Here is a 23,769-nt window from a genome sequence, read left to right on the forward strand (position 1 = left end):
CCGGCAGATTCCGCACAAGGACGCCCACGATCAGTGTCTTTTCTGCTTGGAACGGTCGCACAATTCCAAGGCCTGCCCCATTTGTCAGGTGTTCGTACCAAAGACCTTACATAGCCGCCTGCATGCTTTAAACCTTTACTTGGAAAACCAATGCCTTAAGCAAATTGTGTTAGGGATGGAGGGGCTTCTCCAACATTTCTTCGGAACTGCCAAAAAAGAAGGCCAAGACCTTATGACCTACCTCTTTTGCTGGGCCTCTACTGTCCAATCCTCAGCCTGTGGCCTACCTCAGCCTGGTAGAAGGATCCAGATCCAACACAGTGGATATAGAGGGTATCTTCAAGGATGCAGCAAAATCCCACGGTGAGAGCATGTCGGCTGAGGTGTTACCAATGTCGGTCTCCACCGGGGGGCAGCATTTTTAGAAGGCCCATCAGATTCCTCCCGTCCTTTGCAGTCTTCGGATTCGAGACCCCTCCAGACACCTGCTAGGCCCCTTAAAAAGAAAGAAAAAAAGAAAGCATATCTCTCCCTCTTCCAAAAGCATGCCTGATTGGCAGCCTTTCAGCCAAAGCCTATTTAATGCCTTCATGGCCTTACTGCCTACTTCTTCTATGAGTGCTAACACACCCCACCACTCCTGTGCCCTAGGCCTTAGACCTCACATCCTAGCATGAGGGAAGAGGAAAACCTTTCAGATTCCTCCTCGGAGAAGTCTTTTTTCTTACACCTCCCAGATTTCTTCCCCCTTGGGGTATGGCTCCCCTGAGGAGGAATCAGTCGATCCTGACTCTCCCAGCTGAGGACTTGACCTTTGGGGAAACTATCTCATAGATGAAAGATCATTTTAAGTGGGAATCCTCTGAAATGACTGAGGTCCAAAAGAGATGCTATGACCTCATTCAGATGAAGTCCCCAAGCCCATCTGCTGTTCCCCCTATTCTTCCTGCCTTTCTAGATACCTTCGCTTCAGTATCACTTAATCCAGATTCCCAACCACCTGCTCCGTGCAAACCTGACAGACCTTATAAGGTGCCTGACACTGCTAATCATCTAAGTGCCCACCTGCTGACCCTGACACTGTCAGTATCTCTTCGGACAAGCCCTCTAAGCCTTTTACTCACTACCACTGTCCTACCTGCTGACAAGGGCAGCAAAACAATGGAACGTCTGAGTAAGATGATTTATACCTCTGCTACACCTTGTCTTTCAGGGCAACAAGCTGTCAGACACACATGGCCAAGTATGCCCCGTCCCTCCTGGAAACAGCCACCAAAGAACTGGCTGATATCCCTGACTGCACTGCCAAAGCCTCACTGTCCTGTCTCCTGGCTCTCACATCCCAGGTCACCAGGCACTCCCAAGTGCAGCTAATCTTCAGATAGGGTCAGCAGCATCTGCATCTGCCTTGCGTAGATAGTCTTGGCTTCACCTTCAACCCCCTGCCTGAAGATTTTAGGGCAAAGCTTATTGATGCACTCCTGAACAATACGGCATTGTTTGGCTCTAAAGTAGCAGACCTTCAAGTCACTGCAGCAAAAAGGTAAAGAAATGCAGGACCTTAAACACTTGCTGGTCTCCCCCATACCAGAGTTTCAATTAAACTATCCAGCAAAAACCCAGTTTGTATGGAAACACTCTCGTCCTACTGCTCTTTCAAGGCCTAGGAAGCCTACAAGGAAACAACCCCCTCCAGCTAGAGCATCCCCCTCTTCTAGCCAGAGACTGCCCTTTCAAGACAGGGCAGGTAGCATCTGACTACCTGCCTTCATTGCATCCTCCTCCCCTCCTTCCTTACCTCTGTCAACCCGCCTCTCTCACTGCCTCCCTGTGTGGCCAACATCACTTCAGACAAGCAGGTCCTGTCTATCCTCCAGAATGGTTATTTCATGTCTTGGCTCTCCCTCCCAAAACGAAAGGGCATCCCACAGCCTCCTACACAACAGTTACACCTCATACAACCGGTACTGCAAACTCTGCTGGCTCAGGGCACCATTGAATCAGTTCCCTCAGTCAAAAAAAGGATCTTCATGGTCCCCAGGAAGGACGGATCCTGGAGACCTATTCTAGACCTCTCCCATCTCAACCTATTCCTAAAGGCTCCAACCTTCAGGATGTTGATCCTACCCCAACCCTCTTTCCTCTTCTCCCACAAGGGTTCATGGCCACATTAGACATAAATGATGCTTATCTCCACATCCCCATAAAACCTACTTACAGGAAATACCTGAGATTCTTGTTGGGCTCTTCCCACTTTCAGTTCTCTGCCTTGCCATTTGGGCTGTCCACTGCACCCAGAGTTTTTACAAAATATCTGGCCTCAGTGATTGCTTATTGCAGGACAAAGGGATTACAGATATTCCCTTACCTGGATGACATGTTGATCCAGGCAGGCAGCAAGGAGATCCTCATGCTCCACATCCACATTGTAGTGTCTCTTCTAGAGTCCCTGGGATTCCAGTTAAACTTCCCAAAATTGCATCTCCAGCCACCCCAAGACATTGTCTTCCTCGGGTGCAAAATACACTCAGACCTCATGGAAGCATACCTCCAACCCCAAAAGGTGCAAACATTGACAGAACATCTACTTCTGCTCCTCCAATCCACATATTTGACAGTAAGGCCGTTACTCAGATTCTTGGGCTACATGGTAGCCACTATCCCCATACTACCTTTAGCAAGACTGCATATGAGAAAGTTACAGTGGTATCTTTGGTCAGTCTGGAGCCAGCACTCTCATCATTTGGAGTACAGGGTGCCCCTTATCAATTGCCTGAAAAAAGAAATACAGTGGTGGGTGGTATAAGTGAACCACAGTCCAGGTCTTCCCCTCCAACCACCTCCACCCACACAGGTCATGCACACAGATGCCTTAGACTTGAGCTGGGGAGCAACTCTGGGCCATTGAAGGGTGCAGTGCCTGTGACCAAAACCTCACAAACTAGAACACATCAGTGTTTGAGAGATGTGGTCAATTCCTTTGGCTCTTCAGGCATTCCTTACTTTCCTCCAGCAAGGCCCCTTGAAGATTTACACAGACAACACCACTGTTCTGTGGTATCTCAACAAGCAGAGAGGAACCAAGTCATAACTCCTGTGCAGACTAGCCCTTCTGGTATGGGAACTAGCCACCTCACAGGGCATTACTCTGTAGGCGGTCTACATTCCCTCTCTCCACAAGTCCCAGGCAGACTGTCTGAGCAGAACCATCACAAACGGTCATGAATGGATGCTTCACAGAGATGTTTTCTTGGATCTGGTCCACAGGTGGGGTACACTTCAAATAGACCTGTTTGCCTCCTCCATCAGCAGGCAGCTTCCTGGCTTTTGCACCAGGATACCAAACCTGCAGGCACTGGCAACAGATGCCTTCTCAATCTCCTGGAAGGGGAATATCTATATGCCCCCCCCCCCTTCTCACTCATTCAGAAGGTCCTGCTGAAAATCCAGCAGGATGCTCCAAAAATCTTGTTGGTGACTTCCTACTGGCCCAGACAGCACTGGTTCCCTCTACTCCTGCAACTGCCCAATGGCAATCATCACAAGTTACCCCCCTCCCCCCAGAGTGGGCCTTCTCACACAACACAAGGGATCCCAGATTCACCCACAGTGGCAGCTTTTGAACCTCACCCTGTGGTTGATAGGATTCTGATCACCTTCAGACACCTTTACAATGAGGACATGCTCAATGTCCTGCAGGAGGCCAGGAGACCAAATACTAGAAATTCCTACCTTTCTAAGTGGAAAAGATTCACCTTATGGTGACAAGACATCTGGACCCGCTTTCTAGCAAGCCCCCTTTTGTACTGTCTTACCTGTGTGAGCTACTGCAGAATGGTTTGGCTTATTCTTCCATCAAAGCTCATCTGTCTGCAATTTCAGCTTGCCTTCCTCTGGATCCCCCACTAGCATCCAGACTCCCTTCTATGTTCTTCCTTAAGGGGTACTTCGTCTCCTCCTCCTCCTTGGGATCTTAATTATTATGTTCTGGAAAAGCTTACGCTGTCTCCCTTTGAGCCAGCAGACAAAGCTTCTCTAAAATATTGCGCATGGAAAACTGTACTGCTAGTGACCCTGACCTCAGCCAGAAGAGTATCAGAGCTACAAGCCCTTATGGCTATTCCTCCTTCTCTAGTCTTCCACAATGGCAGGGTTACCCTTAGAACTAACCTATCGTTCATGCCCAAGGTGATGAATGCCCTGTCCCCTTAACCAGGCCATAAACCTACCTACCTTTTTCCCCAACCCATAGGGGGACGATGAGAGAGTACTGCATTCCCTAGATGTGCACTGACTACTCAGGTTCTACTTGCATAAAACCAAGTCCATCAGACAGGCTGACCAGCTTTTCATTTCCTTCCACCTAGGGAAGGCAGTATCCAAACAGACCATATCTGCCTGGATCTCCAAGGCCATCATCTTCTGCTACCAACTCCATGATAAGTCTCTGCAAGGTGCAGTTAAAGCACACTCCTCCAGAGCTATGGCCTCTTTAGGAGCTTTCTTTAATGGCCTAGATACCTCTACTGTTTTAGAAGCAGCTACGTGGTATTCAGTTCACGCCTTCACCAAACACTACAAACTAGGCCACATTTCTAGATCCAGGGCAGGGTTTGCCAGGGCTTTCCTTCACGGATTCCTGGAGTCTGCCTGTAGACCACCTCCCCAGTCGCATTGAGCTTTGGCACTCACTCATATGTAGAATACTGCAACATTGGGATAGAAGGACATAAAAAAGTTGTGTAAAATCTTACCATAACCATAGATGTCCTTCTCTTCCATGTTGCAGTATTCCTTCCCACCGTCCTTCCCTTCCTATAAGGCTGCATTTCCCTTTCTGGGTGGCAGTGGACTGGTATTGCCCTTATTGGGACTGGCTCCGACTGGGGCTTTCAGTTCTGAGGGCTGGTGTGTGCAGGCATCACTTTTATGGCCCACGTTGCCCTCAGCCACATCAGATGTCCTACGTAGTTCAGAGGGACCGAAAACTTTTGTATACTGGCTGTATGTACACTGAGACAAGAAGAGTAAACCCATATGTAGAATACTGCAACATGGAAGAGAAGGACATCTATGGTTATGGTAAGATTTTACACAACTTTTCTTTACAGTAAGATTTTACACAACTGTACTTTTTGTTGTTCCTAGCATAGTCCTTTCAGGGCTCAGCCTCACTCTTTTTGCTGGCAGGAAAGCTCTGAAGGGCTTCAAGTCCAAACTTGTTATTTAGTCAGCTCAGCTGAAGCAGATGTAAAAGCTATGGACAAGTTATCTGGAATTGCAGAAGGAGTACTAGTATGCAATGCAACGGTAAGTTTGAAACCAGTAAGAGTAATAGTAGTATACTGGGGGGTGAGAGGAAGGAATGTGTTAATTAAATATATGAAAATGTATGTAATGATGAATATGAATATTGTAGTTGCGATTTGATTTGTAATCCAAAGAAAGTTAAGAAGATTACATGGATTATAACAGCATGTAAAGAAGTTATTGGATTTGGTGTCTTGCACATGTGAAAAGAACATATTTTTACGTGCATAAAACGAAATCTGAAAACAGATATTGATTTAATTTTTGATATCATAAACCTAGGTAAGTTATATAAAAATACCCCTTTCCCCTTTGGACACATTCCTTACCCTACTGGAAACTTGTCACCTGCTGATTTTCTAAAAGAATTCTCCAATCCTCCATTTCAGCAGAACATAACATCCTCTTCCACATAAAGTCACCCAAATATCACAGAATATCTCCTACCATTCTACTTCTCCAAAATTTCAAACAAACAAATTGCACCTCTACTAGAAAACCTTGGTTTCTCTATCACTGATAGAGATTTCATAATCACATTACTAAAAATATATATACAGCCTTAGCCTCACAGCCAGTATCTTGCCCTCTGTCTGGAAATCAGCCTTTGTCAGATGTGTAACAAAAGACCACAGACTCTCCCCAGCCTTCCAGTTCTATCTAACCTCAGTACTTACTACCATTGGTAAAATATTTGAAAAATTCATTTACAACCAACTCACCACTTACCTTGACAAATGTCACATACTTTCTCTGAGGCAGTGTAGCTTTTGAGCAGATAAAAGTTCACTGACTGTTTTGTGGACACTGATAGAACCTAATAAGGGTAAAGACAACTTCACTGGGGCAGTTGTCATTGACCTTACCAGAACCTTTGACCTGCTTGACCACTCCATGTTATTTTCCCATGTTATTTTCCCGCTTGCAAGATATTTTTGTAAGCTCCGAATTTACCCAGCATTTCATAGATTTACTGACCAACTGAACTTGGAGTTAAAATTGAGCCTACCTTATCAAAAACTCCCTTTGCTAGTTCAGGTATTCCTAACGGATCATTTCTTGCCTCATTACTATTTGCCATTTTTATACTTAAATTGCTCATTTGGTCTTCATCTACAACCCTGCATTTACGCTAATGGCATGGTAATGTATAGATCCAACCCTTCTTACAAAATCAACTTAAAGCTGCTCTGATACAACTAAACAGTTGACTTTGTTCAAAAAAAAAAACAAACAAAAAAAAAAAACCTCCTCCTCCCTAAAAAAAAGTCCATGTAGATTGACACAGAGAAAAGACTCATTAAAGCCACTAACACTCTCCATATGAAAGACCTAGACAACAACCTAATTGAATCCACCACGTTATTTAGATAACTTGGCACTGTGGCTTGGCCAGTCCCTCAACTTCAAAGATCACATTGAGAAAGTCAGATCCAAAGTCAACTACTTCCTACTCAGGGCCATGAAGATCTTATTTCCTCTCCGAACATGCTTCAGCAGTTTTAGGCAAACGTCCTGATTGCACAACTAGAATATGGCTTGCCCTTAATCGTCACCTCATCAAAAAATAAATAAATAACCTGCCACCCTGCATTCTCTCTTTAATAAAACCTGCCACTTCATGACCAATTCCCCTCTGTGTGAACATCACTGTAAGACGATGGAAAAGTCAAAATAGTTACTAATTCAAGGCAGAGCAGCCTCATTCTTGGCTCCATCTCCTCATACTTTCATGCCAAGGCAAGCCACCCTCCCCTAACTATGAGACTAACTGCATCCAACCCACACTACAGCTTAAGATGCCAATCCACTAATGGCCCTACTGTCATAACTCCATCCACTAAAGTTCTTTTCACAAATTCTCTGATCTGATGTTGGTCTTCTTTTTCTTACTCAACTTACAGATCTGTCTTAGATGCATTGCACAAACTAACTCTCAAGCTCTTTCATCTAATGCCTTGGTCAGCCTACAGTACCCCAGATCTTGTTTGCTGCCATCTCGCACAGACACAGATTCTCTCTGTTTCTCAGTGGTTTGACCATTTGTAAGTGTTTTTTCCGGAAAAAATCTTACATGTTTAGCCTTATAAATCCTCCCTCTTTTTATCTATTTAGATTTTTGGAAGTTCCTACTGGTTAATTCTTTCTTCTTTCTACCTTTGTGAGGTAAACTTGTTGTGTTCCATTGCTGGTACCTTCTTCTTTAATTCTTTCTTTCGTACCTGTTTTTAGGGTATCTACCTCTACCATTGTCGGTAGCTTTTCTGGCTATAAAAATAAAAAAAAAAATTCTTTAAGTCTTTCTTTTCTTTTTTGTAGAATATGACTGAAAAGCCAGCAGGATTTAAGAAATGCACTTGCTTGTGAGCACAGAATCCCAAAGTCCAGTGCCCACAGGGTGTGCATTTTGCTGTTTAGGAGCAGCACACCTTTATAAAAATTGTGGTATTTGTGCTGCTTTTAATTCAAGAGCTGTTGCAGAAAGGAATAAGTTAGTCTTCAAGGGATTATTGCCGCCACCTTCTTGTTCCTCTGGGTCTCAAACCCCCAGAAAACATTCAAATGCTCCATCAGAGCATGGAAAAAGGTCCCCTATTAGATCTCCAAAGACTCCGATTTCTACTAGTTCAAAGCCTCCTCAAAAAATTTGAAGATCTTCAGATCTGAAGAAGAAAAACTTTGGCTCCCAAGCAGTGAGATTGATAGTTATATCAGGCAAATTTCCTACACAGCCATCAGATCTAAACCCCTTGGATCCGACTTCTGATGTATCGAAGACTCCCAGAGCTTGTTCACATGAGTTTGCTTTTGGTCCGATTCCTCCTCTACTCCATTCCTCCCTTATGCAAATGCCTCCAAGGAAACATTCTAGGCCTCTGTCCACTACCTCATCCGTCAGGTCCTCCAGGAGTCTGTTCAAGGCTGAAGGTGGATAGGATGATGAGCAAGATGTCCTTCTTTTCCAGTGTAGCAGTATTGTACTAGTGGGTTTACCCTCCTTCCAATCAGCTTGTCCAGCCAAGTTTCCAAAGCTTTTTCAGTCCCTCATTGGACGTCTGATGTGGAGGCAGGTACATGGACCGTAAAGGTGGCATCTGCACACACCAGCCCTCAGAACTTTTCAGCCGCCAGCCATATGCCAGGTGTTCTGCTACTCGTGGATGTTGGATCTGTTTCGCATTAAAGATAAGTACCCCATTGGGGCCTTTTTCTCCAGTCCTTTTGTATTTTTATAGTCCATGTCTGGTAAGAGTAAGTGCAACTGTGGTCGTCAGATTCCCTATAAAGACACCCACGACCAGTATCTGTTTTGTCTGGGTAGGGATCACGAGTACAAAAACTGCACCATCTGTAAATCATTCATCCCCAAGACCCTTCGTCGCCACTTACAGGCTCTCGACTTATACCTTGAGAACCAGCGCCCAAGACAGATAGCTCTCAGTATGGAAGCTGCCTCCGACGCCCCATCCGAACCACCAAGGAAGAGGTCCAAGTCCATGCGGCCTACTACTTCCACTGCACCTCCCTCTGCCACTCCTCAACCTGTAGCCGCTGTCAGCTTAGCTGAGGACCCGGTTTCCACCACTACAGATACAGTGGGTACCTTTCAGGAGGCTGCACAATCTAGAGTGGACGACATGTCCAGGGAGGATGTACTGGCGACTGCTTCAGATGCTGGGGAGGAACCAGTGTCTTCGGTGGTTGCTTTGGATCTGCCCTCCACCACGCCAACATTTTTTTCCAGGGCTACTGCCAGCCAGACGCCGGTTAGGCCTTCTAAGAAAAACAAATGACCAGTCATATTTCTCCAGCACCAGAGGCTTTACCTGATTGGCAGGCCTTCAGTCAGAGTCTCTCTTGGCCCTCAGGCCTTCCTCTAAGTTCACCCCTGCGGCTTCACCTCTTCTCACACCTAGGCCTTACTTACCTGAAAGGACTGTGAGCCAACCTGCAGAGGAGGAACTGTCTGACTCCTCAGAGGACTCCCTGTCCTACTCTTCCCAGATTCCATCCCCCCTGGGGTATGGCTCCCCGGAAGAGGCCTCTGCTGAGCTTTATTCCCCAGTGGAAGACCTAACCTTCCGGGATACTGTTAACCTGATGAGAGAACACTTTTAAGTGGGAAAGCTCAGACATGTCTGAAGCACAGAAAAGATTTTATGATCTGATTCAGTTGGAATCACCTAATCAGTCAACTATCCCACCTTCCAACCTGAGTTCCTGGATGCATTTGCTGCGGCATCCATTAATCCAAATTCCCAACCACTTGCTCCTGACTCAGATAAATTCATATTCAAGTGCTCCCCAGCAGACTCAGCCACTTTCCATTTCTATGGACAGAGCATCCAAACTCTTCCCTACTACCACTGTCCTGCCTGCAAATAAGGACAGTAAAGCCATGGAGAGGTGGGGAAAAAAGATGTATACTTCTGCTACCCTAGCTTTTAGCAAGTTACCAGTCTCACATGGCCAAGTACTCTCTGGCTTTTCTGGACAAAGCCTCCAAAGAGCTGAATAACATTCCTGACTGTGCTGCTAAAGCATCCTTGTCTTCCTTACTTGCCTTGTCTCACAAGTGAATAAGCACTCCCTTAGATGCTCATACAATGCAGCTGAGGCCTCAGCTAAGTCAGCTGCATCAGCATCCATGCTAAGAAGATATTCCTGGCTACGTCTGCAGCCCCTCCCTGATGATGTCGGAGCCAAGCTCCTGGATGCTCCCTTGGACCATTCGGCCGTCTTTGATGCTAAGGTGGCTGATCTTTTCAAGTCTCTCCAGTAGAAAGGAAAATAGCTTCAAGACCTCAAGCATCTTCTTATCTCTCCAATTCCAAAGTTCCAGAGGAACTTTTTAGCTAAGACACAATTTATAAGAAAGGCATCAAGGCCTTCAGCCCCCCCCCCCCACACACACACACGTCTAGAAGGCTTCCTAGGAGACAAACTGCCCAGCCAAGGACTTCAGCCCTCTGGCCAGAGGCCTTCCTTTCTAGACAGGGCAAGCAGTGTCTGACTGCCTACCTCTTTTCCTCCCCCCCACCTCCTATCCACCACCCCTTTGTCCACCCGTCTGTCACTGTCTCCCTGCTTGGCCCCTGGTAACAACATACAAATGGGTCTTGTCCATCCTGAAGGACTGATACTTTGACTTGGATCACTCCTCCTCCAAGACAGCCTATTCCACCCCTTCCCGCATGCCAACGGTCCCTCCTACACCAGGTCTTAAACAACCTGCTGCTACAAGGCGCCGTAGAATCAGTCCCCACCCCTGCTCGAGAGAAAGTTTTTTTCTCAAGTATTTTTCTGGTGGCCAGAAAGGAAGGACCATGGAGGCCCATCCTAGATCTCTCCCGCCAGCTCCGTCACCCATCAGATCCATTTGCTTCCTTCTACTTCCCATATAGTTGCATCTCCTTCTTCGATCTGTCCTTCAGTTTTGGAACCATCGGATCCAAGAGTCCTGAGAGAATTGGCGTCTGAGCTGAAGAGGGTTGCACATCTTTGACTCTGACATTTTCCCTGACTGGTCCTGCTCCCATTCCTCCAGATTGTGATGAGTGTGAGTCAAAGCATCATTGTCAGATCTAGGGCGGGGGGATCTACTCAGATGCTGTTGGAGCTGTCCTTGACCCTCCATGCCTTGCCGCTAGATAGTTCTGGTGAGGCTGCCTCCTTGAGACACTGATTGGGACAGAGTCGGGGCTTGTCTGCCTTGGAAGCTTCAGCTCTAGTCCAACTGGCCACAACTTCTCCTGATCTATGTGCCTTTGTGGTAGTGGAGAGGGTGTTCTCTCATCCAAGAGATCCAGTTGGTCAGTCTTTAGATCCTCCATGCATTCCGCCAGCGGGTCTAAGCTGTCATACCAACAGACCTATTCCACAGGAGCAGCCAGTACCAACTAGCGTCCAGACAGTTCCCTTGGAGGAATTTCCCTTCTGTTTGGACATCTCCCCAGAGTATCCCACTGAGGAGGTTCCCTGTAAGAGAACATGCGAAAGGAGGCAAATAATTTCCCCTTTGGAAAATCTTACAGAGGATACTGTGACTTCCAATGAAAAAGAAGGGTCCCCCAGATCACCACCTGACAATGTCTCATTCAGAGACATTTTGGAGATCCTTAAGCAAAAAGGTGGTTGGTCCTCAGATAATCCTTCCAAGGAGGAGTCTGTATTTCTGGAAGCTTTTGATACTGGCCCATCTATGTCTTGGGTGACTCCCATGGCTGAGGAGCTCATCAACCTAGTCTCTTGCCAGGCATGGAAGGAACCAGATTCTTTGAACCCAATCCCATGTTGTCCAGAAAAGATTTTGGCACCACCAAAAGACAGACCTCACTGGAGCAAAGGAGCCATTACTCATGCTATGGTTGTGGCAGCAGCTACAAAAAAGGAGCTAGCAGAGCTTCTCTGTCAAGCCCCCTAATAAAGAGCTGACAGAGTTGGACAGATTTGGAAAGCACATATGGGCTTTAGCGATCTTTGCCTTGACGTCTCAACTGTTTGTCTTTCATACATGCCAAGCTAGGCCATCCAGTCTCAAAGCAAATGATTGCAGTCTAGATATCGAAGGCTGTCTTTCTGTGTTGCTTACATTATGGTAAATCCCCACCCTTCTGCCCTAAAGCACATTGCACTCTGGTGGTTGCCTATTCTGGTGCTTTTCACAAATTGGTTAATGGCAGGTCCATCTTGGAAGTGGTCCCTTGGCCCTTTGTACGCATAGTCACCAAGCACTACAAGACTGATGCCTTCCCCAGGTCTAGGATGGCCTTTGCCAGATAAGTCCTGTCTGGTCTCCTGGACAGTTCCTCCTATTCAATCTAGCCAGCCACCCCCCCCCCCTGTCCTTTTCTCTTCAGCTCTGGGAGTCACCCATCTGTGATGAATACTGCCAACAGTGAATTCAGTTAGGACATAGTACAGTTGTGTAAGAGCTTAGCGTAACAGTAGATGTCCTGCTGATCACTGTTGCAGTATTCCTTCCCTCCCTCCATCTCCTCTGTTCACTTGCTCTTGGATCACAGATACATGCATACATACCTTCTTGTGGGAGTTTCATACTTTTGAAATGACAAAAAAGCCTGGTACAGAACACAAATGGATTAGTAAATGTTATGGCTTTATTAAGCGCTTTTCGTCTAGCTTAATAACTAGACTTGCTCATACCAACGGAAAGCACGAGACAAAAGATAGATGATAAAAATTTAAAAGGGCAACAGCATTAAATGGTGCAGCAGTCTTTTCATTCATAAAACATAAAATTAAAATCAATAAAGGTGTTCCCAAAATATATATATATATATATATATATATATATATATATATATATATATATAAAAACATTCAGGATATATGAATCCGTGTTTAACTATTCTCATCTCATTAAAAATATTGAAAAATATATATATAGATGAATGAATAAATAAATGAATGATCATAAAACAGCTTATATTTCAATGTTAAAAGCTAAACTTGGAATGAAAAACACACTAAAAATACATAAGAAATACAAAAAATACAATAGGAAAAAAATATATATATATATATATATATATATATATATATATATATATATATATAAATATCACAATCGATATATGTTAAATAGAAGTTTATGAATAATAAAATGTATTGATGTGTTAAAAAGGACTTGAAAGGCACATTTTCTATCTGAGCAGACTTTTTATCAGAGCAATCTTCTTAATTTTAATAAACACATAAGTGTACATTTGTCATTTAAATCTAGATAATGGTATGCTAAAAGCCTGATCTGCCAAAACAATTCTAACCTCTTCAACTATAAAGATGTAGGTCCACCCCTACTACTAGGTTCTATCTGATCTATAAACCAAAATTTAAAAGTGTGATGTGGAAAGGTTTTAATGTGTTTGGCTAAAGCATTCTCCTCGTTTTGTCTCTGAATACTATACAAATGCACGTACATCCTGTCACGCAATCTACAATCAGTTTTCCCTATATAAAAAGAGGGGCAACGTTCACATTTAGCCAGATAGACCACTGATCTAGAATTGCAGTTGAATTTCTTTCTATTAGTTAGCCTAATACCATTAACCATTACATTTGCACCTATTTCTACATACTTCACAGTAAGGACAATTACCGCAATGTGCCATACCAGGGTTCCTACTTGTAAGGGGTTCACTCTTCTCTAGAAGATTCTTAAAGTTCAGCCCTTTTCTAAACACAACCTTAGGTTTAGCCCCTACCATCCTGATCACATTGACATCATCTTGGAGAAGTCTCCAGTTTTTATAGATGATGTCCCTAATCTGTTCATGTTCCAAACTAAATGTCATAATAAGACAGTCCAAAAATATTATTATTAGAGGAATTAGGATTTAAATTAGTGTCAATCAGTTGGCATCTTACAGGGTTCAGGTAAACTGGCACCCTTCTCTACAGGCCAAACACATCATCGTCAGAGAAATGACAGCAGTCTTCCTAGCTCTAAAGACATTTAACCCTCTACTTTTACCAGGGGTACTTCTGATAGTGACCAACAACACCACTGTAATGTGGTACCTCAACAAACAGTGAGGAACAAAGGTTTATCAGCTGTGCAGATTAACCCTCCTGATATGGGACCTAGCCTCTCGCCGCAACTTGTCCCTGCAGGTAAGCTACATCCCCTCGCAGGACAACAAGCAAGCAGATCTCCTAAGCAGGACATCCTCTCCACAACACGAATTGATGCTGGACAGGACTGTCATCCTAGATAATAGTCCACTGGTGGGGCACTCCACAAATAGACCTGTTTGCCTCCACTCAGAACAGGCAGCTGCAGACCTTCTGCTCAAAGACCTACTGCCCTCTAGCCTGGAGAGTAGACACTTTCAACATCTCCTGGGAGGGGAAGTTTATTTATGCCTTCCCCCGATTCAGAAAGTCCTCCTGAAAATCAAGGACGACAAACCGAAAATCTTGCTAGTAACACCCTACTGGCTAAGGCAGCACTTGTTCCCCCTACTTCACAATTTAGCCAAGGGCAATCACTACAAGTTACCATACAAGGTGGGCCTACTGACACAAGACAAAGGAGCTCTCCTTCATCCACACTTCAGATGTTATCCCTGACTCTGTGGGTGGTAAACTTTTGATCCTTTTCAGACACCACTACTCAGAGGACGTACTTTCAGTCCTGAGGGAGGCAAGGAAACCTACAAGAAAATCTTACTTAGCTAAATGGGAAAGATTTACTAAGTGGTGTCTGGACAAGGGCAAGGACCCTTTCATCGCTAATACCCCCCTGGTTCTTGCTTATGTCTGTCAATTAATAGAGTGGACTTTCCTACTCCTCAGTGAAAATACACCTATTTGCTATTTCAGCCTGCTTGCCTCTTGATCCACCCTTGCTAGCCAGACACGACATGAAACTCTTCCTTAAAGGGGTGCTACACATGAGACCCCCAAAGAAACCTATTCCTCCACCCTGGGACCTTAAATACATTCTCGAAAAACTTACCAACACTCTTTTGAACTGGCTGGGACTTCTTCCATACAAATTTGTACATGGAAAACAGTCCTTCTAGTGGCTATCACTTCAGCCAGAAGGGTTTCAAAGTTCCAAGCCCTGATCGGCAGTCCCCCCTACACAACATTTCACAGGGACAGGGTCACCCTGAGAACTAATCCCTCCTGTATACCCAAGGTGGTCAGTGACTTGTCTCTTAACCAAGCCATCCACCTACCCACTTTCTTTCCCTCTCCCACTAATGAATGAGAGAAGATACAGTCCCTGTATGTGCACAGGCATTTAAGCTTTTACCTAGACAAAACCAAATCTATTAGGAAGTCACAGCAACTCTTTGTTTCCTTCCACCCCAGGGCTCTGGGCAAGGCAGTCTCCAAACAAACCATCGCATCCTGGATCAGGAAAGCCATTTGTCTTTGCTACTCCCTCCATGGGAAAACCCACCCTGTGAGAGTAACGACCCACTCCACAAGAGTAGTGGCCGACCTCCAAAGCTTTCATAAAAAGGTCTGGACACGGAATCCATTATGGAAGCAGCCACATGGTCCACTGTCCACCCTTTTACCAAATATTACAAACTTGACTTTGTAGAATCCTCATCAGCATCTGCCACCCTGTCATCCATCTAAGCTGTGGTACTCTCCCAAAACTAGAATACTGCAACATAGGAATAGAAGGACATAGTTGTGTAAAATCTTACCATAACCACAGATGTCCTTCTCTTCCATGTTTGCAGTATTCCTTTCCCCCTCTTCATTCTCCTTTATCCCCAGCTATAACGTGGACCTATCTATACTACAGAAGGACCTCAGGGTCCCATACCTGCCACTTCTGGCTTTTACACCTGCTGGGCCTCCTATTCTACCTGTGGGCCTTCACGTTCTGAGGATTGTGCATGCAGACGTCACATTTAAGGCCTCTAATTTATGGCCTTACATCTGATGTCCCACACACGCTGCAGTAGCCAAGCTGAAGCTTTTGTATAGGAACCGATGTACGAGTCGCCTGAGGGCAGGAAATCCCACAACTGGAATACTGTAACATGGACGAGGACATCTATGGTTATGGTAAGATTTTACACAACTATTCTTTCTGAGCAGATCTGAGTGCTTTCTTTGAGATTGCGGACATATGTGAAGAAGGCCTTATGATTGTCTTTAGTAGATGCGACCAGCTTGTACTTGAAATTCGCTTTGGAAGATTTTACTAGTGCTCTTACTTGTTTGCTCAGGCTAAGGAGAGATTGCTTCCAATTAGACACCTGCTCCTTGGTGCTGGACAGCAATTGTTTTCCTTTTATTATAGAATTTATTTATTGCAGATGTCCACCAGACAGATTTACTCTTCCTTGAGAAGGAAGATTTTGTCCCGTTTGGTATTCCTGATTCCATGCAGCTATATAAATGCTTGTATAGTACTTTGGTGTAGGTTTGGACATATGTCCAAGTTCCTGTGGAGGGGTGGAGGCTGTGAAGCTGTTTATATCTTCCCTCAGCAGGTTGTAATTGGCTTTGGAGAAGTATTTTTGTTTGACCCCATTGGGGGGGGGGTCGGGGGAGATGGTGATTTCGAAAGTGTTCGCTTTGTGGTCGTACCAGGGAGGATGACACAGTAGGGAATGCTGCAGTGGTTACTCAATTTGGTTAATACCAAGTCCAAGATGATTACCTCTTGTGGGGTGTCAACCAGCTGGCCCAAGGTATTTACATTGACAAAATCAAGAAATCTTTGGACATTTTTGTTTTTTTTTTAGACTCCTAGCGTTTAGCAGCATGACCTGTAATTTGCATTTTGATGACATTTTCATGTTGGTAGTTTTGATCTAATGGCATTGCTTAAAAAAGGCACTATGGGGAGGCAAGAGCCTTTGCCAGAAGCCTGAAGCCCAAGGGAGACAGATGCAGGTCATCTATGGCAAAGCATCGTGGTCTGTCAGTCGTCATCCCAGTCTGCCAGGTACTGGATCTCCTTGGAATGACACCAGAAGCTTAGCCAATTGTTAGCCGATCATTTTCTGTTTGTATTAAGGCATCATTCTCATACCTTTGGCCAAGAATTATTCTCATTTTGTTTCACCGATCTTCTAGTTTGCATGTTTTTATTGGAGTACATTTTGTCTCTTTTCCCTCTATTTTTGGTATGGTGCAGAAAAGTACTTGAGGGATGTATGGATATCTGTGGAGCCCTAGCTTTCACATGCTTTGGTCATATGCCAGAAGTACAACGCACTAAGAACCACCCTAGATTTTTGATATGCTGGCCAAACATATATGGCTGTCCATGGCAGGGTATTTCATTTGTTATTGATGCTTCAGAAATGATCATTTGGACATTTATTATGGTAAGCTTTTACACAACAGTGCTGTCTTGCTGCTGGGAAAAGGGTGCAGGCAGCACTGAAGAAAGTAAGAAGGTTGACAGTAAGCAAATTTAATCTCCAACAAACATACCACCCCCCAACCCATATAACCATTAACTACTTCCTTACAAACTTACTCCATCATAGTGGCATCTTAGGAACTATGGGACAAAACTGGGTTGAGTTGCTTGGCCAGACTGGTAAAAGACCCTTGTGGTCATTAGCCTAGTGTAAACATATGAATCTGTAAATATCCATACGTGACATTTACGTGACAATCACAACCCCAACCTACATTAATAAATCTCACCTAGCTATCTCTCTCCTTGCCTGGATATTGGTCTCCCACCCTCAAAACTATCATAACTCCCAAACCCTTCCAAGTGCTCCCAGCGACCACTGCCCTATAACAATTACCAGACATACTCGCCACCTTACCAAACCTAACAAATTTATTACCACCCGCTCACTTTCTCATTTCTGTCCTAACTCCTTTATTCACCAACTCTCCAAAATTAACTGGTCTTACCTCACCATTCTTCCTTTAGATGAAGCTGTTCACTCCTTCAGCACTACATTCCTAAACATTCTTAACTCCCTTGCTCCTCTTCGCACAATTAGAATCAAATCTAATACTGCTCCCTGGCTCACTAAAGCTACCAGAACCCTCATGAAAGACCGGGATGGATTTGGAAAATGTGGACTAAAACTAGGACCCCTTCTCTTCTTCAGAAATATAAAGAGCTCAGAAATAAAATTAAAAAAAAAAAATCATCCATTATGAGAAAATAGGTTTCTATGCCAATCCTCCCTCTACTCTTAAGTCAGACCCAAAGAAATTCTGGAGCTCTGTTAAACAGACTCTTCATCCAGGAAACCTCCTAACCCATGTCCCAATGCAACACCTGAAGACATAGCCAACAAATTTAACAATCATTTTATAAACTCTAATCTCCATAATAAATTCTCTCCCCCCCAGAAACAACACTAGCACCCCCACAAACTCTATACCTCTTCCAAACCCTCCTAACTCCTCCTCTCTAAAAGCAGTATCAACTAACTATGTAAAGTCATTACTCTCTAAACTTAAACCTTGCTCCCCATCTGTTGACAAGCTACCCTCTTACTTCCTGCAGATTGTCTCTGAACCTCTTGCCTATCCTGTATCCATCTTAATCAACCGATCCATTTCTGAATCCTATGTCCCCACTGTATGGAAGATTTTCTTTACCCATTCACAAAGGGGGCAACTCCTCAGACATGTCCAACTTCAGACTGATTGCCATACTCTATCCACTCTCAAAAATCCTAGAGAAATGCATTCACTAGCAGGAAATGCATTACCTTCACCAAGAAAACCTTCTCACACTCTCACACAGCATGGTTTCCGTCCCAAGCATAGTACAACTACTGCACTCATTCATCAACATAGTCTCCCTAGCTCGTGATAACAATAAACTTGTCTCATACCTATTCCTTGACCTTTCTAAAGCCTTTGACACTGTCTCTCACCCACTCCTTCTAGATAAACTCACTAACTTACATTTCTCTCCCCATATTATCTCCTGGTTCTCCAGTTATCTCTGTACCCACCAGCATTCAGTTAAATGGCTCTCTGCACTATCCTCCCCTCTCACTGTACAAATGGGAGTCCCCCAAGGGTCCAAACTTGGACCACTACTCTTTAATATTTTCATCAATTTGCTCTACTCCTCTTGTCCCCAGTCGTCTCTTGTGCGATATACTGATGACTCAACTGTTATAACCATTGCTGACAACCCAACTGACCTCCACTCAACTACCCAGGCATCCTTCCACACCATTGAGACTTGGCTTAGTGATAACAAACTAATACTTAATCCAAAAAAAAAACTAAGCTCCTATTCTTCCTCCCTAAAAACATCACCACACTCAAAAGTACATTTACCATCTTATCCTGCAACAACATTATCATCTCAGCTGAATCTAGTACTAAATTGCTAGGTGTTACAATAGATGATCAGCTTAAGTTTGATCTCCATATTACTAACCCGTTAAAAAGAACTCATCAGAAACTTGGACACCTTTTCCGTAGCAAGAAATACTTAACTAACACTGCCTGAATAACTCTCTCCCAGGCTTTATTATTCCCAACACTCCTGTACAGATGCTACATATTCACAAACCTAAATTCTACACTTATTTCCAAGTTTGAAACTACATATAATAAGATCGCCAGATTTGTAGCTAACCAAACCTACAAGTCACACCACTGCTTAGCACTACAGCAACCAGACTGGCTAGAATTCCCTCAGCTGCTCCAACTATACCAACTACAAATCATCCACTATGTCCTCTATCTACCCTTCTTCTGCCCCAGCCTCTCCACTATCCTATCCAAATATTCCCCTGCTAGGACAAATCAAGAATTATTAGACATCTACAAACCCAAAACAAAAATAGGTTGCCTTCTCTGTAACTGTAACCCAGCTACATCCTGGAACTTGGAAATAAAATCTCTCCAGCATAGCAAAAGTTTCAAATTAGCCACAAGGAAATACCTAAAAACAAAGTGGTCTTGCCACTGTAGCCAACCACCATCCTTTCACCTATTTCACCACCTCACTTTTAATGTATGTCCAACACTATTCCCCTGCTTCTTCCTACCTCTTCCCTTCCTCTATCTCGAACCGTTCTTAATTCTTAGTCTCAAAACAACCTACCTGTCTAGTCTGTCTCCTATACTCTACCTACCCTACATCTCCTACTAGCCATTCTTGCTTTCCTTTCTTGTTTCCTAACTCCTATACAACTAGATCTTACCCACTTTAAATAAGCATCTGCCTAACTATTAACTCATTTTGCTCTAAGCAGCTTAAATAATATTGCAACTAGTCACATTTTCTTCTGCTAATTGTTTAAAACCTTGTTTGTAACAACTCACATGCTTGCCTGCCAATTGTTAATACTCAGTGTAATTGAATTGCTTGAGGAGCTTTTTTTCTCTCCAGGTCTCTGCTTGTAAGATCCTATAGCTGATTGTTACTACTATGTTACTAAAATTTGATAAATTGTTTTCTAGTCCTGAGGATCTTTTCTCCCCGGGTCTTTGCTGAAAATGAGCCAAAAGCTCAGCCAGACTAACCCGGTTAACAAATGCAAAATAAATAAATTTAAATGCTAAAATTGTTCTATTTCAAATGGCGAATGGCATCATCCATTTGTGCCTTAAAGAAACTTTAATATTTTGAAAAAATAATGGTAAAATAATAGGGAATTATATAATTTTAAGCATAGATTTGTAAAATGTTATACTTTTTCTTAAAAGCATGAATAAAATTGAAAATAACTTTTGCTTTATAAGGTGAAACTGTTTATGCATGTTAGTGTGTAAAAGGGCTGGAAAATAGATGTCGGCTATCTCTGATTTTGCCCTGTCCCTCCCTTTTTCAGATAAATCACTGAGGATTTGCAGTCAGTCATTAGTACCAGATATTAGAGTTTCATATTTTATGTTCTTCTGAAAATAAATTATGATGCAAATTTCTAACTGTGAATTAGAGTAATGTTTTACAGATTGTTCCTGATTTTGAGTCTTTGTCTCCTGTTATATTTGGCTTTCCCCCTCCCCAGTTCCTGTGAAAAGAAGTTGAGGCTTATGACTGGCAATGATTTGAAATGTTAATCATCCAAATAAGGAAACCTAACTAAGGTGCTTTGGGATGTTTAACTGTAAATAAAGTAATGTTTGAAAAATTCTTTGTTGTAATTGTCAGTGAAGTAGCCATCAAAGGTAATGACCACTGACGTGTTTGAACTCCAAACATCACCCTCTTTGATGTGGTCATATAGTATGGCAGTGCCTCCTTGGCTCTTTAGAGCTACTTTGATTCTTATTTGTCTTCAAAAGTAGCTAAAGTGAAGATGATTTGTCAAGGGTGCTAAGCACAGACTTTCCCCTTCACCATTTTACGATTCTCTTTGTTTATTGTATGTATTTAAACTTTTGTGGCACATGTGGGTGTACAGGTTCTGAGACTCAGAAGGAGGGGAGGGCCAGATTCTGCATCCTCGGCTTCAAACCCAGAACCTGGCAGCCTGGCTAATTGCTTGACCTTTCCGTTACCATCTCTCAGTAAACACGTGTTGGATGTCATTTTGGAGGCAAGGAGGCCTAGTATTAGAACATCTTATGCTGAAAATGGAAAAGATTCTGTTCCTGGAACCAAACTCAAGGGATGGGCACAGCAGAGCCCAATTTACCTCAAATTCTTCAATACTTAACTGAGATGCTTCACAAGGGCCTTTCTTTATCTTCCATCAAAATTCATGCCTCAGCCATTTCAGCTCATTACAACACAGAACCACCCCTCTTCTCTCATCCACTGCTCAAGCAGTTCCTTAGAGGGGCCAAAAATGTAAGACCACACAGGAGAGCCCCAACTCCAGCCTGGGACCTTAACTTTGCATTGGAAAAACTCACTCTACCTCCTTTTGAGCCAGCTGGAAGTGCAGAGTTAAAATTCCTTTCTTGGAAAACAGCCTTCCTTTTAGCAATCACTTCAGCAAGAATGGTATCTGAATTACAGGCCCTTATGGCAGTGGAGCCTTTCATCATCTTTCATGCGGACAGGGTGTCCTCAGGACCAACCCCTCCTTCATGCCCAGTGTAGTATCCATTGTGGCTCTTAATCAATCCATTCATGCCAACCTTCTTTTCTAATCCACAGAAAAAAAGGGAACGGATACTGCACTCCTTAGATGTGCACAGACAACTTAGATTTTACTTGGACAGGACTAAACGTCAAAGGAAATCTGCTGGTGGCATTTGCTGCAGGGGCAGAGGGCGAAGGCCATTTCAAAGCAAACCATTTCTAAATGGATAGGCCATTGCATTCATTTCTGCTATAAGCACCATAGAAAACCTATCCCACAGGGGATAAGACCACACTCGACCAGGGCATCATCTACCTCCACAGCCTTTCTCAGAGGTGTCCCTACCAGGGACATCTTAGAAGCTGCTAGCTGGAGCTGTGTACATATTTTCACCAAGCTTTGCCATTTGCCTATTTTCTCTAAATTCAGAGCTGGTTTTTGCTACTGCAGTCTTGCAGGGCTTTATAGCTGGTCCTAATGCTATCTAAATTCCTCCTCCCATCCTTAGCTTTGGGAATCTACCCAAATGTGATGACTGCAACAGTGAATACACTCGAACATCTACATTTATGGTAAGTGTACACAACTGTACTTTTCCCATGATGCTCTGAGGTAGTTTGCTTGTGGGTGTCTTAACCTTGACTGTAGGCAGAAGTTTTAATTGTTTTTTTTTTTTTTTTGTTGCTAGTAAGTTATGAACCCCGCTTTGGCTTAGTGTAGTATTTTGTCTTCTTTCAGAAGCCGAACAGGAAAAAGAACCCATTGACCGTGATCAACAGGGCATGAAACCTTCCAAGATAGAAACAGGGAGAAGAAAGTCACAGACTAAACAGCAGAAATCTCTTGACCTGGACAGTGAAGGAGAGGAAACATCAGATGAATCTTCTTCAGAAAAAGTAAGTAGTGTGTAGTACCGGCATTGGTTTGGAAACAGAGAAACACAGCTGCTGCTAGTGTGTTGCGAGATACTGACATTTATATGTCTATTTTTAAGCACAGTGTGATGATTCAGTAATGTTGGAAGCAATTTAATATAAAAACATTTTTAGTCTTTTTTTTTTTTTTTTTTTAATCTGAAACTCTCTCAAAGATGCTAAAGTGTACAACACCAGGACTTCATCTGTCTGTGGTTGATATGTGCTCTGAAAAACCCGCACTTAATTATTGTTGTGCATGTTTTTCCCCTTTGTGTTCCACCCCATATTACTGAATATGCAGAAAACTTTGCTCTTTTTTGCTGCTTGGGTTGGTTATTTTATTTCAAATCAGGTCACTTGCCTACCAAGAGGTTTTTGATTTGATGTCAGTAGGTCCTACAAAAAACACACACATGAACAGTAGCAGGCAAGCTTTCACTGGGACCATAAGATGTCTAGCTATACACACCTTTAAGTAGAGACTTAAAAAAGTTCTTACCACCTTTTTCAAGCACTTAATAGTGCTCCCCTCCCAAGTGATACAAGGCCATACCTGATGACCCTCGTGTAAATGTGTCTATCCATGCAGTCATGAAGTCTAGCTTTAAAGGTAGTCATTGTTTGACCTGTAGTGATAACTTGCTCCATAGGCTTAGATTAAATCGAGTTGGTAACGTATCCCAATGTAAATTTTTTATTTGGCAGTGTAGGTTTAGGTGTCTGGGGTGGATATTTGTAGAGCAAATGGTTAATGTGAAGAAACAGGCAGTCAAATTAGATATGGTCTTTCATGCCTCAAAAACCAAGGCAGTAGCAGCTTATAGGCTATCAAGTGTAAGAAAAATTGTTCCAGTCTGTTGGGATAATAGAAGGAGTTATGGCCTTTTCTGTTCTTGGTTAGAAGTTATTGAGACCTTCCCAGTTTAGATATGTGCTTAGATGTGTACATAAAATGGGAATTGTGTTTGATATGGGTCTAATAAGGACATATGTTAAAGCTATTCCTTTGGAAATTAAGTGGGACAAATAGAAGGATTTCCAGACTACAGTGAAAA

General features: G+C 43.4%; 1 protein-coding gene across 1 annotated transcript in view; it reads left to right on the forward strand.

Moving 5' to 3' along the window:
• SETD1A (SET domain containing 1A, histone lysine methyltransferase) overlaps window positions 1-23,769 on the forward strand; it is a 1,410,167-nt gene that overhangs the window by 658,955 nt on the left and 727,443 nt on the right. Inside the window, exon 7 of the mRNA XM_044086230.1 lies at window positions 22,536-22,693. Within this exon, the coding sequence (XP_043942165.1) occupies window positions 22,536-22,693 (158 nt within the window). The remainder of the gene's footprint in view (window positions 1-22,535; window positions 22,694-23,769) is intronic.

The sequence above is a fragment of the Protopterus annectens genome, chromosome 10.part0 (assembly GCF_019279795.1).
Source record: "Protopterus annectens isolate FY-2018-M chromosome 10.part0, PAN1.0, whole genome shotgun sequence".
NCBI classification, from domain to species: domain Eukaryota; kingdom Metazoa; phylum Chordata; order Ceratodontiformes; family Protopteridae; genus Protopterus; species Protopterus annectens.